At 55.5% G+C, this 17,494-nt stretch overlaps 1 protein-coding gene across 3 annotated transcripts; it reads left to right on the top strand.

Moving 5' to 3' along the window:
* The first annotated feature begins 533 nt into the window (after nt 1–533).
* Nucleotides 534–9,373, top strand: LOC144728444 (protein SCO1 homolog, mitochondrial-like). 3 transcript variants are annotated; one of them, XR_013587519.1, is made up of 9 exons: nt 534–710; nt 2,012–2,092; nt 3,110–3,226; nt 3,448–3,538; nt 4,630–4,827; nt 5,608–5,700; nt 6,287–6,402; nt 7,585–8,401; nt 8,625–9,373. XR_013587519.1 is itself a non-coding variant. In XM_078607888.1 (8 exons), the coding sequence occupies exons 1-8, from the start codon at nt 570–572 to the stop codon at nt 7,717–7,719; spliced, it is 972 nt and encodes a 323-aa protein (XP_078464014.1). In that variant the 5' UTR covers nt 534–569; the 3' UTR covers nt 7,720–9,373. The 3 variants fall into 3 exon arrangements, 2 of the variants coding, with proteins under 2 accessions (XP_078464014.1, XP_078464016.1); XM_078607888.1 differs by having other exon boundaries at nt 7,585–9,373; XM_078607890.1 differs by lacking the exon at nt 2,012–2,092 and having other exon boundaries at nt 535–710; nt 7,585–9,373.
* Nucleotides 9,374–17,494: the final 8,121 nt, after the last annotated feature.

The raw sequence follows: 17,494 nt of genomic DNA, 5'->3' as shown, positions 1-17,494 counted from the left end.
AAATCGTCCAAAATCGCGTGACGTCATTTATGGACGGCCCCTTTCCTATACTTTCTACTCCTATCGTCTTTTTAGTGTGTGCACTCCTATAGGTTTTTTTGTATTGTAGTAACGTTACCCCCCTATAGTACATCTGTGCGGGATAAAAAGCGCTTCATAGCTCATCGGATTTCTCGGTGGCAGCCGTCACGTGACGCGTTCAACCAATCGGGCGGCTGCGTTTGAAGGCCTAAGTAAGATGGCGCCCGCCTATCCCGCGCCTTGAGGCCTAGCGGCTGCGTCTCCTCGCCTCCCGCGTTGCGAGCCGGCACCGTGGTGAGGGGGGAGCGTGAGGGGTGAGCGTGAGGGGTGAGCGTGAGGGGTGAGCGTGAGGGGGGAGCTCGCACGCTCTCCTCCTCCTGCCGCCGCCGCCCGCGAAACCAACGCCGCGGGTCTCTCCACTCGCATCAACGGTGCCTCGCTCCCTCCCCAGGTAAGATGGCCGTCCGTCAGGGCGACGTCACGCAGGTCACGTGGTCACGCCCCTCCCCCCGGCACGTCACGTGGTTGTGACGTGAGGAGGGTCGCGCATGGCGCTGCGTGCTGGGCCGCTGCTGCTGCTGCTGAGGTCGTGGCGGGGACCCGGGACCGCGGGGCTCGGGACCCCGGGGCTCGGGACCCTGGGACGGGGTCCTCTGGGGCTCGTGAGGCTCGGGGACGCGAGGACCCTGGTGAGTGACGCGGTCAGGTTGGGGTGGGTGGGTTGACCCAGGCAGGTGGCACCCCCCCCCACCACCCCCCCCCCCCGGGGGGGGGGGAAGGGCAAACAAACTAAGCGCAAAAGGAGTTCTAAATGAATGAGTTTGTTAATCTAGAATAATGGGAACCTTTTTTCTGCCAAGGACCGTTTGGACATTTATAACATCATCAGTTATATTTGGTCAAACATTTAATTAACTCGCCCCTAATGTGATGGCTGGAACTGCTAAATGATTCCGCGGGTCTTATACGTTCCCCGCCGCTGATTCTAGATTATTTAAAAGTCCGGAGCTGCCAGTGGCTTCCTGATGTCGGTAGGAAGAGAACGTTCCAGACGGCCGCAGAAGCGCATCTGAAAGCCGCCGCGCGATGCGGTGACCGGATCGGTAATGTGTTGAACTTTTTGCACAGTTTTTTATCGATCTCTACATATGCCTGGGTGGGATTCATCTGTGGAAGCCGAGTGGGTGGAGGCACCTAGCCTGGCACGAGAGCCGTGGATCGACCACGGAATGATGGTGATGGTCATTGTTATTGAAGAAGGAAATATCCAGCAGTGGACAGATCACGGCTTGTCGTGATGATGATGGTCATGTTATTATACAAGAGCGGATGATGGTCATGTTATTAGTACAGAAGGATAGGCCTTCATCTAGCAGTGGTTAGGCCATAGCCCGGGTTGGGGTCCCCTTAGGCGAAGAATCGCGAGCGGCGTGGTGCTGTGTGTCGCTGGTGTGTCTGTGTGTGCACCTAGCCTGGCACGAGCGCCGCGGTGACCGTCACCCGCAGCAACTTCATTGTCTAACAGAGAAAGAAAGAAAAAACCCACAACACGTCTGCCAATAACACCGTGGTGTGGTTTTATTTTAATTAAACAATATAATGGGCGACATTTCGGGCAATGGAACTTTACGCATCGCGTTCCCTAATATAGAAGCACTGTAGACATTGTCCTCTCTGGGAGATGTTAATGCGTGAGGTGGACCAGGGGGGGGTGAGGTGGACCAGGGGGGGTTGTCGTGAGGTGGACCGGGGGGGGTGAGATGAACTGGGGGGGGGGGGGGGGTGAGGTGGACCAGTGGCAGCCTGAGACCCGACAATGCGATGTTCTTAACTAATTTCCAGGGAGGGGTGGGTGGTCACTTTTGCCGATAAGACCTCATCGGTGTGAGGGCCGCCACGCCATTTGAAACCATTGGGGGGTTTGTGACAGCTTCACGACGATGATGATGGGGGCTGTTTTCACCATTTGTGTATTGTCGGGGGGGGGCAGCACTTGAAGGCCGCCAGTGGCTCGCGGGCCCAGCAATGGAGACCGCCGCTCAGGGAGCTTCCTTCACTCGGGCTCCTCCAGGTGAGGGTTGCAGGGGGCCGGGCATGGGGCATGAGGCTCCGCTGTGCGAGTCGTCTGCTGCTGCTGCCGCCGCGTTGACTCCCGGCAGTCAGGGGGTGGCTCCTCGCACTTTCTGGTGTCATCATCCTGAGTCAGCAAAATAGAGGATGCGAGGGGAGGGGCCGGGGGAAGGACCGAGTAGGGGAGGGGCCCACGCCCCCCCCCCCCATCTACTCCACCGTACCCCCCCCCCCCCCCTTAGAATCCCCCCTTGCCCTCTCATCCCATGTCTTAAATGACCCACACCAAATATTTAACTTGTGGTGCCAGCGTCTTATAACAATTGAAATGTGCAATTCCTATTTCTTGCGCATGGTGGCAGCAGCAGCAGCGTGGATAGGGAGCTAAATGTCGAGGGCTGCTGGCCGCGCCGAGAGAGGGCTTCAGCAGAGAGAGGTGATGCAGTTTCGATTTAAAGCTTTCGTGACTGCAGGGATTCATCTTCTTGGTTCTTTCGGTAAAGTCACGTAGAAGGGAAATAATATAATAATAAAAATAAAACGTAATAAAATAATTCTCACGACGTTTCGGCCACAACGCAAGCAGCCGTCCTCAGGTCACTTTACCGAAAGAACCAAGAAGAAGAGGTGGTGCAGTTTGAGTGCTCCTGTTGCTGCGTTTAAGGATCGCAGACAAACAGTGGGTGCACTGTGCGGTTTCAGTGTGGGTTTGGTGACTCGGTGCTTGTGTGTGCAGGCTTGCTGTGTGGGAGCGGCAGTGCGCTACGAACCCGGCTACCCGAGTTCGATTCCCGCTCACGGCGAGCACCAGTGACGATTATCTGGGCCTCCCCTAGGTCTACTCGGCCTCAAATGAGTGCCTGGTGGGGTGTGTTAACATCGCCACTGGGGAGACAAAGGCGGCTGGGCGTGATGCTGGTGCTCCGGCCTTCATAGGTGCTCACTATCAACACTTGCGCCAACAGTCTGTTAAGGATATGTGTGGGGGGGGGGGGGGTCTTTATCTTTGTCTTTACAGGCTTGCTGGTCACGTGACAGGCTGTACAGGTCATGTGACCGGCCCTCATGGAGGTTCTACGCAACACAGCCCCTCCCCACTCCCCCGCCCGGGCAGCGTAAAGAGCGGAGAGCTGGGGTGAGTTCCCCCCCCACCCCCTCTACACCCCCTCCCCCCACTTCACCTCGTATTAGGGGGGGAGCGGACTATTTTCATCTGGATAATACCTTGAGACTGAAAGTCTCGTTTGCAAGGGGGGGGGTCCACAGTGAAACATTGGTCAGTGTGAGTGAAGAGAGTCATGATTCTCCCCCGTGCTCCCCCCTGCCCCCCCCCCCCTCGCTCCCCCGTGCTCCCAGCCCGTGTCGTGGCGCTCGCTGGCTGTGACGTTTGGAATCGGGGCGGTGCTGCTGCTCGGCATGAAGAGTTACAAGTCACAGAAGGAGGAGCGTGCGTCACACACACGCACATGGGCACGCGCACACTGGCACACGCACACGGGCACACGGGCACACGGGCACGCGCACACTGGCACACGCACACGGGCACACGCACACGGGCACACGCACACGGGCACACGCGCACGGGCACACGCGCACGGGCACACGGGCACGGGCACACGCACACGGGCACACGCACAAGGGCACACGGGCACACGCACAAGGGCACATGGGCACACGCGCACACAGGCACACATACACCTGTGCACGAAGACAAAGATCCCCCGTATAGCCTTAACAAACTGTTGGGACAAATGCTGTTATGAAGGTCAGCACGGTACACGAAGGGGTGGATGACCAGCACCACGCCTGGCCGCCTTTGTCGTCTCCCTAGTGGTGATGTTTACTGCACACCGCCCCAGGTACTCATTTGAGGCTGAGACAACCTAAGGGGGAGGGAGGCCCAGATCCGGGTTCAGATAATTGTCACTGGCGTTGGCCGTGAGCGGGTATTGAACTCTGATTGCTGTGTTCGTAACACATCACTAACCACTGCTACCGTGTACTCGTGTATACACACAAACGTGTTCATGCACAGGTGTACATACTTATGCATACATACATGCACATACGTGCTTGTTGCGTGTTTGAGCATGTATTGTGCACGCGTGCCCGCATGTTGTTTGTGTTACGTGTTCACGTCTACGTGCGTTGTATGTCTGCATTTTGGTTGCACGCATGCACACACTCAAACCCACACACATCCACTATCAAATACCCACACATCCACTGTCAAATACACACACATCCACTGTCAAATACCCACACATCCACAATCAAACACACACTCACACACCGTCAAACTAAAGCCCACACACCAACCTTGAAACGCACACGCGGTTACACCTACACTCCAATACTCACGCTCCCAAACACATGCACACATGCACCTACGCACTCACCTACGCACACGTACGCACACACCTATGCACATGCACGTACCTACGCACGCACCTACGGACGCACCTACGCACGCACGCAACACGTGTACACACGCACGCGTACACGCATACACACGCACGCAACACGCGTGCCCCACAGGGATGGAGCGTGAGCGCAACCGCTCAGTGGGGCGCCCCAACCTGGGGGGCCCCTTCTCGCTGGTGGACCACACGGGGGCCCCCCGCTCCGACAAGGACTTCCTGGGCCACTGGGTGCTGCTCTACTTCGGCTTCACGCACTGCCCCGACATCTGCCCCGAGGAGATGGAGAAGATGATCGCCGTCGTCGACGAGATCGGTGCGCGCGTGTGGGCCGTGTGTGTGTGTGCGGGGTGTGTGTGTGTGTCTGGGGTGTGTGTGGGGGGTGTGTGTGAGTGTGGGGTGTGTGTCTGCGGTGTGTGGGGTGTGCGGTGTGTGGGTGGCGTGTGTGGGCGGCGTGCGTGTGTGTGGGCGTTGTGTGTGTGTGGGCGGTGTATGTGTGTGTGTGGGCTCTGTGTGTGTGTGTGGGCGGTGTAGGCGGTGTGTGTGTGCTGGATTTGTGTGTTTGGGGGGGTGGATGTGTGTGGGGGGGGGTGGGTGTGTGGGTGGGTGTGTGGGGGGTGTGAAGGGTGTTGGTACAGTATGGAGCACAGGTGGTGCTTGTGCCAGTCATCTCAGTTACCTGTGACCCCTGTCAGCGAGCCTTCGACACTTCACGTGGCCTCAGTGCACCTGCCCTAGCACAAGCGCCGTGGTGTGGTAGTGTAGGGTGTATATGTGGGGAGCGGTAGTGTAGTGGCTAGCTCGCTGCGCTACAAACCTGCCGACCCGAGTTCGATTCCCGCTCACGGCCAACACCGGTGACGATTATCTGAACCGCTCCTCGGCATCCCCTAGGTCGACTCAGCCTCAAATGAGTACCTGGTGCGGTGTGTAAGCATCGCCACTGGGGAGACAAAGGCGGCCGGGCGTGCTACTGGCTACCCCCCCCGCTCGTGTACCGTGCCCGCCTTCATAGGTGCTACTCGCTAACAGCACTTGCCCCAACAGTTTGCTAAGGCTACACGGGGGGGGGATCCTTGTCTTTGTGTGTGTGCAGACGCGATCCCGTCTCTGCCGAACGTGACTCCGTTGTTCATCACCATCGACCCCGAGAGGGACACCGTGGAGGCCGTCGCCAAATACGTCAAGGGTGGGTGTGGGGGGGGCGTGGGGGAGACACCCGCGTGTGTCAGCGTGTCTGTGCGTTGTGTTAACGTGTGGGGAGCGGTAGTGTAGTGGTCGGTGTGCCGCGCTACGAACCTGCCGACCCGAGTTCGATTCCGGCTCGTGGCCAACATCACTGTGACCAGTTATCTGAACCTGTTCCTGGGCTTCCCCTCGATGGGTATCCGGTGCAGTGTGGGTGACACGTCGCGACGAGGGAGAGTCAAAGGTGGCCAGGCATGGTGCTGGCCACCCACTCCCTCGTGTGGCTACGCGCTAGCAGGTCTCGGGCCTCCAGATGGGGTCCTTCGTGACCCTTACCCTCGTCCCTCCGCTCTGCCACCACAGCCGTGCTCACGCCCTCACCGGCGTGTGCGCTGTCTGTCCACCACATCTGCCGCTGCTGTGCAACAGCCGGCGCTATTGCACTACACGTGTATAAAATCAACATATCACGCCTTTAGAGTATTTGGCTCCTATAAATTTCCACGATGATGATAAACCAATTCGATGAGCTATCATCTGGGGCCAGGTCGCTTCTGGTAACATAAAATCGTGTCTTTGTCTTGTAGAGTTCTCTCCCAAGCTGATTGGTCTCACTGGCTCTGCCGACGCCATCAATGAGATGTCCCGCGCCTTCCGCGTTTACTACAGCCAGGGTCCCCGCGACGAGGACAACGACTACATTGTGAGTCATCACGACATCATACCATCACTCACAACATCATACCATCCTTCACGACGTCATAATCTCACAACGTCATATTACGGCCTTGTACCGTCACTCGCATCGCCATACCATCACTTGCCATCATACCATCACTTATGACATCATATCGTCACGGCATATCGTCATACAATATCATAGCATCACGCCATCGGTGTCATACCTTGAAGACGTCATACCATCACAACGTCACGGCTTCACAGCATCACTCCATTGCTCTCGTGTGGTGCGGAGTGCGGTGTGTAATGTGTGTGGTGCGTGGTGTGTGCGGTGCGTGGTGTATATGTGTCATGTGTGTAGTGTGGTATATTATGTGTGTGGTGTGTATAATGTGGGTGGTGCATGGTGTATAATGTGTGTGGTGTATATGTATAATGTGTGTGATGCATGGTGTATAATGTGTGTGGTGTATATGTATAATGTGTGATGCATGGTGTATAATGTGTGTGGTGTATATGTATAATGTGTGTGATGCATGGTGTATAATGTGTGTGGTGTATATGTATAATGTGTGATGCATGGTGTATAATGTGTGTGGTGTATATGTATAATGTGTGATGCATGGTGTATAATGTGTGTGGTGTATATGTATAATGTGTGTGATGCATGGTGTATAATGTGTGTGGTGTATATGTATAATGTGTGTGATGCATGGTGTATAATGTGTGTGGTGTATATGTATAATGTGTGATGCATGGTGTATAATGTGTGTGGTGTATATGTATAATGTGTGTGATGCATGGTGTATAATGTGTGTGGTGTATATGTATAATGTGTGTGATGCATGGTGTATAATGTGTGTGGTGTATATGTATAATGTGTGTGATGCATGGTGTATAATGTGTGTGGTGTATATGTATAATGTGTGTGATGCATGGTGTATAATGTGTGTGATGTGTGTGGTGCATGGTGTGTGGTGTATAATGTGTGTGGTGTGTAATGTGTGTGGTGCATGGTGTATAATGTGTGTGCGGTGTGTGGTGTATATGTATAATGTGTGTGCGGTGTATATGTATAATGTGTGTGGTGTATATGTATAATGTGTGTGGGTGTGTGTGCGGTGAGTGGTGTATGTGTGCGGTGTGTGGTGTATGTGTGTGGTGTATAATGTGCGTGGTGCGTGGTGTGTGGTGCGGCGTGCAGGTTGACCACACCATCATCATGTACCTGCTGGGCCCGGACGGGTCGTTTGCCGAGTATTTTGGGCAGAACAAGCGAGCGCCGGAGATCTCGGGAGCCATCGCATCTCACATGCGGGCGGCGCGGGTAGCGGGGTAGACACGGGGGTGGGGGGGGCGTGGGGGAGACGCAGGAAGAGAGGAGAAACAACGATTACAGGGGGAGACATGGGGAGACCAAAACTACACGGGGACACGAGGTGTAGGTATCTCTGCCTTCAGCAGTGGCTGGGCCTCAGGTGTAGTGACGTGTGTTAGTGGTAAGGTGCGCTGAGGTGTGCTTGTGTCTGTGGTGTGGCGTGCGAGTGTTTGTGGCGAGGTGTGATGACGGGATCCAGGGGATGCTCACCCTATTGGGATCAAAGGGACCAGCTACGTACACGCACACGTAACACAATGGTGTGATGCACACGTAACACAATGGTGTGACGCGCACACACACACACGCGTGTAACTCACGTAGACAATTGGGACACATAGACCTCGTGTACAGCGCGCGCGCACGTGCGTGTACCACACTTTTAGACGAATCTAAAGTTTATCCAAACCGGCTTCAAACCTCGGCGGACCGCGGTGCCACGCGGCTGTGATCCAGCGCTTTTGGAGAGCGAGGGTTGGTGGATCACGCGGGGGATCTACGAAACGCCCAACCTCCCTGCCCCTTGGATCTACGATGTGGCCGTCTGGACGGACAACGTCAGAGTGGGTTCATGACTCTGTGCGTACACGGAGCCTGGGGTTGTCACCCTCCCTCCCCCTCCCGTGCGTCACTCCCGGCAGAGGTCGCAATCGGGTACCCGATACCCGTACCCTACCCGATACCCGGCTACCCGTACCCGGCTGGGTACGGGTAACCGCACGTGACTCACCCCAACCAATGAGTGAGAAGGCTGCGAGTCACCGGTGAGTAACCGTTCGTCACTCATTTCCCAACGTCGTCTCTTCTCACAATTCAAGTTCCTAGAATCAACCCACCCGCGCCTGCAACAAGGCTTCATCCCAGAGGTCGCAATCGGGTACCCGATACCCGTACCCTACCCGTACCCGGGTACCCGATACCCGGCTGCCCGTACCCGGCCGGGTACGGGTAGCCGTTTGCGACCCTGGTGCGGCCGGGTACGGGTAAGGAATCAAAACCCGTTTGCGACCTCCGACTCCCGGTGGTGTGGGTGGGTTTTCTCCGGGCTCTCTCCGGTCCCGTTCCACATGAAGCGCAACACTCCGCGAAAAAGATCCATTTGACGATGCCGCTGCTGCTTCTGCGTTGGCAGCGGTGCACAAGCGCAGACGACAACAACTCAACGCGTCCCCTGTCTGTAACTGCGCGGCTTTGATTTGTTTTAAATCTATATTTAATAGGCGTCGTTTCGGGCAATGGCCCTTCTTCGTGGCGCCGCCCCGTCCGTGTGCCGTGAAGAAGGGGGCGGCGTTGGCGTTTGCGGACGACGGCGTTTGCGGAGCGTTTTCGGTGGCTTCTTTTTAAAAGTGAAAATCCGGCGGAAACGTCCCCCGAGCGTGGGCGGGAGCCTCCCTCAGAGGCGATTCCCGAGATTCGACGAGGCTTTCCCCGGCTGGACGAGCGACACCGTCGATGACCCCCCTTGGCGCTTGGTGGGGCTGAGGGGGGAGGCCTCCTCGGTGGAGCAGCACTCGACCACGATCAGTGCCGTTTTATCTGCGTGCTGTTAATGTCGTCGTCGTCGTGAACTTTGTCACGAGTAAAACGCGAGCTCCGCCGGGCTCGGTGATCTCCACCACACTCGCTCTCGTCTCTCGATGGTCATCTCTGCCCTGTAGCGGTCCGCGGCTGCGAGAGGTGACGACCACCGTCTCCCCTTTTGGAGCCTGGTGGCGTCTTCTGGTCTAACTCCGTTTGAGACGAGGCTTGAAAGAAAGCTGTCTCTGGTGTGGACCAATCAGTTTCAAAGAAGATGCATATGTTATCAGAGTATGTTTTCTGACCACAAGCATTGTGGTTAATGCAGTAACATGATTCCTTGTAAAAGGTTTCAGTTTGGTGTTTTAACATCTTAACACACCTGTTTTGTTGCCAGAAAAAAGGGGAAAAACCTATTCTCATATTCTGGTACTGGCAAAGGAGGTCCCATGATAAATGTGTAAGTGGTCTGTTGCGCATGGGTGGTAAAAAACGATTTTTCCAGCGGCAGGCATCGGGTTTTTTCTTTAATACGATTTCGGGGAATTAAAACATGGTTTAATGAATACGAAACTCTGATCCAAGGCTCAGGCTGCTTCCTCGTCGGTGCTGCTATCGCACTCGCGGGGCCGTCGGGCACGGGGTAGTCGTAGAATGCGGCGGGCAGGTTGGTCGTGATGAACACGAGCTTCTTCACAATCGTGGGCGCCAGTGAGTTCCTGAGCTTGGAATGGATGAAGCCCATCGCTGAGAAGTTGTCGAAGTGCGGTTCTGCAGTTATAACCAATTAAACCGGATTTCTCCCAATCTCAGATGATCGGGTTTCATATAAAAAGACAATTAAACCCGATTGTAAAACACCCGACTGTGCCACCCTTGGTGTCGCGTGAGCCGTGAGCTCCGTGCCGCCTGTGTCGGGGCAGTGCCGGGTCGGGCCACGGGGGGGGCGATGTGGAGCCACGGCGAGTGGCGGCGCAGGCTTCGTGCCGAGACCTCTAGCCCTGGTCTATCCCACTAGCTAGTCACTCTAGCCCTGGTCTATCTCACTAGCTAGTCACTCTAGCCCTGGTCTATCCCACTAGCTAGTCACTCTAGCCCTGGTCTATCCCACTAGCTAGTCACTCTAGCCCTGGTCTATCTCACTAGCTAGTCACTCTAGCCCTGGTCTATCTCACTAGCTAGTCACTCTAGCCCTGGTCTATCCCACTAGCTAGTCACTCTAGCCCTGGTCTATCTCACTAGCTAGTCACTCTAGCCCTGGTCTATCTCACTAGCTAGTCACTCTAGCCCTGGTCTATCTCACTAGCTAGTCACTCTAGCCCTGGTCTATCCCACTAGCTAGTCACTCTAGCCCTGGTCTATCTCACTAGCTAGTCACTCTAGCCCTGGTCTATCTCACTAGCTAGTCACTAGCCCTGGTCTATCTCACTAGCTAGTCACTCTAGCCCTGGTCTATCTCACTAGCTAGTCACTCTAGCCCTGGTCTATCTCACTAGCTAGTCACTCTAGCCCTGGTCTATCTCACTAGCTAGTCACTCTAGCCCTGGTCTATCCCACTAGCTAGTCACTCTAGCCCTGGTCTATCTCACTAGCTAGTCACTCTAGCCCTGGTCTATCCCACTAGCTAGTCACTCTAGCCCTGGTCTATCTCACTAGCTAGTCACTCTAGCCCTGGTCTATCTCACTAGCTAGTCACTCTAGCCCTGGTCTATCTCACTAGCTAGTCACTCTAGCCCTGGTCTATCCCACTAGCTAGTCACTCTAGCCCTGGTCTATCTCACTAGCTAGTCACTCTAGCCCTGGTCTATCTCACTAGCTAGTCACTCTAGCCCTGGTCTATCTCACTAGCTAGTCACTCTAGCCCTGGTCTATCTCACTAGCTAGTCACTCTAGCCCTGGTCTATCTCACTAGCTAGTCACTCTAGCCCTGGTCTATCTCACTAGCTAGTCACTCTAGCCCTGGTCTATCTCACTAGCTAGTCACTAGCCCTGGTCTATCTCACTAGCTAGTCACTCTAGCCCTGGTCTATCTCACTAGCTAGTCACTCTAGCCCTGGTCTATCTCACTAGCTAGTCACTAGCCCTGGTCTATCTCACTAGCTAGTCACTCTAGCCCTGGTCTATCTCACTAGCTAGTCACTCTAGCCCTGGTCTATCTCACTAGCTAGTCACTCTAGCCCTGGTCTATCTCACTAGCTAGTCACTCTAGCCCTGGTCTATCCCACTAGCTAGTCACTCTAGCCCTGGTCTATCTCACTAGCTAGTCACTCTAGCCCTGGTCTATCTCACTAGCTAGTCACTCTAGCCCTGGTCTATCCCACTAGCTAGTCACTCTAGCCCTGGTCTATCTCACTAGCTAGTCACTCTAGCCCTGGTCTATCTCACTAGCTAGTCACTAGCCCTGGTCTATCTCACTAGCTAGTCACTCTAGCCCTGGTCTATCTCACTAGCTAGTCACTCTAGCCCTGGTCTATCTCACTAGCTAGACACACGAGCCCTGGTCTATTCAACTAGGCCGCCTTCAAAGTCAAAATGCATGCGACGTTTCTGGCAATGACCCTTCTTCAATGGCCCTTCATTTGAAAAGGGGGCATTTCCTGAAACGCCCATTATTCGCGTGTGTCCACCGCCAAACGCAGCGGCGGCGGCGGCAGCGGCATCACCGACCGCCGCGTTGGACGCACGGGCCGACGACGTCGCGTCTCTCCGTCGATGTGAGCGTGGCTGCCGCGGGGAGGGTTCGTCGAGCTCCGGGGGGGGCGACATTGGCCCCCCAAACCGCGGCTCGAACGCCACCGTCGCCGTGGTGGCCACGCTGCTGCTGCTGCTCGTAGCCAGCCTGTGGTCCGGCGCTGTGTATGTTATGCGCTGTCTGTTGAAACTTCTTTCGCACCGTACGTACTCAACCGTGCTGTGGAGGTTAGCTTCGAGGGTTGGATGGATCACCGCACGCGCATGTCGCGCAACTCCCACCACCAGATACCCGCAGTCCCGCAAAGTGTGGACTGATATAATCCGTCCCTTCTTTGTGGGACAGAGTGCATAGGCCACGTGCATAGCCGTCCACTGCCCGGCAAATGATCGACATTCGCACGTGATAGACACGGTGTGATGTCAACGGGGTCTGTGTATGGGTCGTTCCCAGCTATGGCAGAGTGGGGATGGCCGCATCGGTCTGCTGCGACACTCAGGAAAGTGGAATCGGTGAGCGCAAAAGCTCGGAGAGACGCGCGCCTGGGGGTGCATTGAGGTACCGAGGGCCACGCGGATTAGAGAACCCTGGGGTGGTAAAAGGCATCGTTTAGACCGTACATGAAGCAAGTCCCCTCTCCTTAGCCTCCTCCCGTTCCTCAGAGCCTCACCATCTTCTCCATCACCCGTGCCCTTCCCCTACCCCCTCTCTCGCCCTTCCACTCCTTCCCGTCCCTCCCCGACTCTTTCGTGATCCCTCAGTACCCCCTATCGCTGTCACTCATTCCTCGGTCTTAGTAGCAGGCCCCCTAAATCATTCTATTGTGTCACCGTTTTGTATCATCAATCGCCTCGAGTGAAGGCGCTCTAGGTGTGTGTGATGTCCAGTGTTGCTTGTTGAGTTCAAGTTCATTTATTAGGTATAGCCCTGTGAGCCATTCGGCTCTTGAATCGGGTGCAATCGCAACAAACAAAAAACATGAACAAAAAAACATCTTAACGTGAATAGAGTGCAAACAGAAAATCCAAGAAAAAACAGCAAAATATTGCAGAAAAAAACACCGTACACCAACGCTGCGTGCAAAAATCCCAGTGGGATGCAAGTCAAACAACAACAAGACAACTTAGATTAAGGTCATCAGTCTAACTCTGTACTACAACAAACAAACATGGCTAAACCAGTACACTTTTCGAAATCACCAAAATAATGCCATGAAAGTGGGCAAGTAGGTGGTAGGGCTTGACCCGAACAGGTGGCAACCTTCCCCCACTCGCCCACCCTCTCATCCACTGGCCAAGTTGCTCGCGAACTCGCCACGCTCATTCATCCATCAGCCCGAGTTGCCACCAGTCCCGGAATTGGCGTCGGTGTTCGGGTGGCACTGGTGTTGTCTGTACCGAGATCTGTCAGCATTTTGAACGTAGCCAACCGCGCTCATCGGAGGTGTGGGCAGGGAGGGGTCCGGGGGAGACAACAAACGAACCGCAGTTCTAATGAAATGAGTTATCGATCTAGAAATGTCGATGAGATATAAATATCAATTAGATTATGGGGGGGGGGGGGCAGGGTAGGACGCGTCACTGCCACAGGGGACGATGCCACGATGGAGCTGGCAGCCAGGGGACGGAATGCGCCCGGGAGGACGACGCCCGCTCAGGAGACGGAGCGACGGAGTCGGCGCGGATCGGGAGAGGTGGTGGCGGCGGCTGCGGCGACATGGGGAGGCCTTCATCATCCAGCAGTGGATTGACCACGGCCGCTGCTGCTGCTGATATGATGATGAATAGTAATCGCCTTTTGGCGTCATCTGGTCCAACACCAATGGAGACTAGGCTCTAAGAAAAGCTGTCTCGGGTGTGGACCAATCAACTTCAAGGACAGTGCAAATCATCATTATCATCATCAGAGTTGTTTCTTTTTGTTTGCATTTTGACTGCTTGTGTTGTGGTTATTGTAAACATGATGCCTTATATAAAGGTGTCAGTTTTTGTACCAGCTGAAAGGGTAAAAACCTACTACTATATTTTGATGATAAATAAATCACAGCTCCATCCATTGCGCTCGGTCAGGTGCGGCCTCGGTGACCGTGGGAGTGGGGGGAGAGGTGGGGGGGAGAGGTGGGGGGGAGGGTGGGGGTGGGGGGCGTCGTGGGGGGCAGGGAGGCCGAGACCTTGCCCGTGTCGCTGTTTACCCTCCTCCCTCCCTCGGCGCATTCCTGCGTAGCGGAGCCCCCCCCCACTCCACAACCCCCACTCCACCCCCCACTCCCCCCCCACTCCCCCCCCCCCCGCGACTCCGCCGTGGCGTCATAAACGTGAGAACAGCTGAGCAAAGCCATGAAGTGGCTGTGTTTGCGCCACGCGTTACCGCGCCCTGGGGGGGGGGGTGACGGAACCAGCCCACAGACGACCCCTCCCCGCCCCCACCCCGCCCCCACCCCGCCCCCACCTTGCGCTACCGGGATAGGGGTACAGGGGACCACAGGGATAGGGGTACGGGGCTGGAGGGATAGGGGTGGTGGAGTGGGGGGGTGGTGGAATAGGGGGGGGGGGGTGGTGGAATAGGGGGGGGGAGTAGAATGGGGGGGGTGGTGGAATAGGGGGGGGGGTGGTGGAATGGGGGGGGGGGGAGTGGAATGGGGGGGGGTGGTGGAATGGGGTGGGGGTGGAATGGGGGGGGGGGTGGAATGGGGGGGGGTAGTGGAATGGGGGGGGGGTGGAATGGGGGGGGGTGGTGGAATGGGGGGGTGGTGGAATGGGGGGGGGTGGTGGAATGGGGGGGGTGGAATAGGGGGGGTGGTGGAATGGGGGGGGTGGAATGGGGGGGGGGGTGGTGGAATGGGGGGGGGTGGAATGGGGGGGGGGGTGGTGGAATGGGGGGGGGGGGTGGTGGAATGGGGGGGGGGTGAGCTCCCCCCCCCCGATGCTGTCGGGTTGCCAACTTGGAGGTTCAAGAAAATGGGGACGTATCATGGGGAAGAGGATCTCGGAGAAAAAAAACATCGGAGGAGGAGGAACTGGGTGTGAATGAAGAGTGCATTGCACATAAGCCTACACACAAAGACAAAGATTCCCCGTATAGCCTTAACTAACTGTTGGGGAAAGTGCTGCTAGCGAGCACCTATGAAAGCCGGCACGGCACACGAAGGGGGTGAGTGGCCAACACCACGCATGGCCGCCTTCGTCTCCCCAGCGGCGATGTTTACACACCGCACCAGGTACTCATTTAAGGCTGAGTCGGCCTAGCGGAGGCCCATAACTGGATCAGGTATCCGTCGCTGGTGTTCGCGGTGAGCGGGAATCGAACTCGGGCTGCGCCATAACCACAGCGCAGTCGCTCCCCAACAACAACGCGGCGCCTGTGCCAGGCTAGGTGCACTCTGAGGCCACGTGAAGTGTCGAAGGCTCTCTGGCAGGACGTCACGGAACAGACTCGGGTGCCATGGGTCGACTGACTGAGATGACTGGCAGATGCATCTCCTCCTGTGCCAACTTGTTGCGTTTTAGCCGCCCGGCGCTGCGCTCGTTGTTGTGAGTGTCGCTCCTCTGCCACCCTCCGTTGTTACTGGAGGGCGACTGCCTCCAACTGCCCGGTCATTAGACGCGTCCATCACGAGCCTCCTCCACGGAGGACGATCTTGACACCGCCCGTACCGGACACACAGACACACGCTCACGCACAAAGGCACTTGCACGCACACACTCACTCACTCGTGTAAAGCACACGTGCTCACACATACACTCGCGCATACCCATACTCCGTTACGCACACACGCCCACACGCGCGCACATAAACTTAATCACACACACGAGCGCAAACAACCACATTGCAGGCTTACAAACAAACACAACACACGACCCCCCCCCCCCCCCCCCCGTGTAACCTGTGCTGTTAGCGAGTAACACTCGTGAAGGCCGACACGGGTACACGTGGGGGTGGGTGGCAGGAACCACGCCCGACCGCCTTTGTCTCCCCGACGGCTATGTGTACACACCACGAACAGGTAACTAATTTTAGGCCGACCGCTAACAGGTAACTCATTTTAGGCCGAGTCCACCTATATGAGACACACACCCATACAAATAGAATAACCACGCACACATCCGCAGGCACATTATACCCAGATAAAGGCAAAGATCCCCCGTGAAGGCAGGGCAGGCTTCTTGGGGCAAGTGCTGTTAGCCACGGCACACGAGGTAAGTGGTTGGCCAGCACCACGCGCCGGCCGCCTTTGTCTCCCCAGTGGCGATCTTTACACGCCGCTAACAGGTACTCATTTGAGGCCGAGTCTACCTAGAGGAGGCTTAGGACCGGTTCAGATAATCGTCACCGGTGTTGGTGGCCGTGAGAGGGAATCGAACCCGGGTCCCTGGCGGGTTCGCAGCGCACGCACTCGCACACTAATCACAAACAAATGCAAGTCATCACCTGTGCACACACACACACACGTACTCACACACAATGACACACACACACACACGTACTCACACACAATGACACACACACACACGTACTCACACACAATGACACACACACACACACACGTACTCACACACAATGACACACACACACACACGTACTCACACACAATGACACACACACACACACACGTACTCACACACAATGACACACACACACACGTACTCACACACAATGACACACACACACGTACTCACACACAATGACACACACACACACATACTCACACACAATGACACACACACACACGTACTCACACACACACACGTACTCACACACACTGACACACACACACGTACTCACACACAATGACACACACACACACACGTACTCACACACAATGACACACACACACACACCCTCGCACACGAACTCCCTCCTCACATCTCCCCGGCAACTCTCCCTTTGACTCTCACCTGGAGCGAGCGCATTGCAACACTGGGCGAGCGAATCTCACCTCACGGTGGGGAAGGAGGAGTTGGGGGGCTCGTTGTCATTAGAGATCATCAGCGAGTGAAGCCATCATTATTATTAATTGGTCACGTGACACTAATTACCGGCTTCTTATCGAGTCACTCCCCGCGATGAGTGGGTTGAGTGAGGTTACATCGAGGAGAGAGTACTGCCTCCTGCCATAGGAATGTGGAATTTCCACCGCTGGATCTTGGCTATAAACAGCAAATGAGGAACAATGCCTCTATGCTCATTTCGGCAACTCCTCACTTTTGCCTTGTTTGTGGTTGATTAGACGAGTAGTTGAATAGATGAGTTGGTGAATTGTTGATTATTTCAGTGGGTGAATAGACGAGTGGGTGAGTGGTTGAATAGATGAGTGGATGGATAGATGAGTGGTTGGATAGATGAGTGGTTGGATAGATGAGTGGTTGGATAGATGAGTGGTTGGATAGATGAGTGGTTGGATAGATGAGTGGTTGGATAGATGAGTGGTTGGATAGATTAGTGGTTGGATAGATTAGTGATTGGATAGATGAGTGGTTGGATAGATGAGTGGTTGGATAGATGAGTGGTTGGATAGATTAGTGGTTG

The sequence above is a fragment of the Lampetra planeri genome, chromosome 28, assembly GCF_965212315.1.
Source record: "Lampetra planeri chromosome 28, kcLamPlan1.2.h2, whole genome shotgun sequence".
Lineage (NCBI taxonomy): Eukaryota > Metazoa > Chordata > Hyperoartia > Petromyzontiformes > Petromyzontidae > Lampetra > Lampetra planeri.
This window is presented reverse-complemented; position numbering and strand designations above follow the sequence as displayed.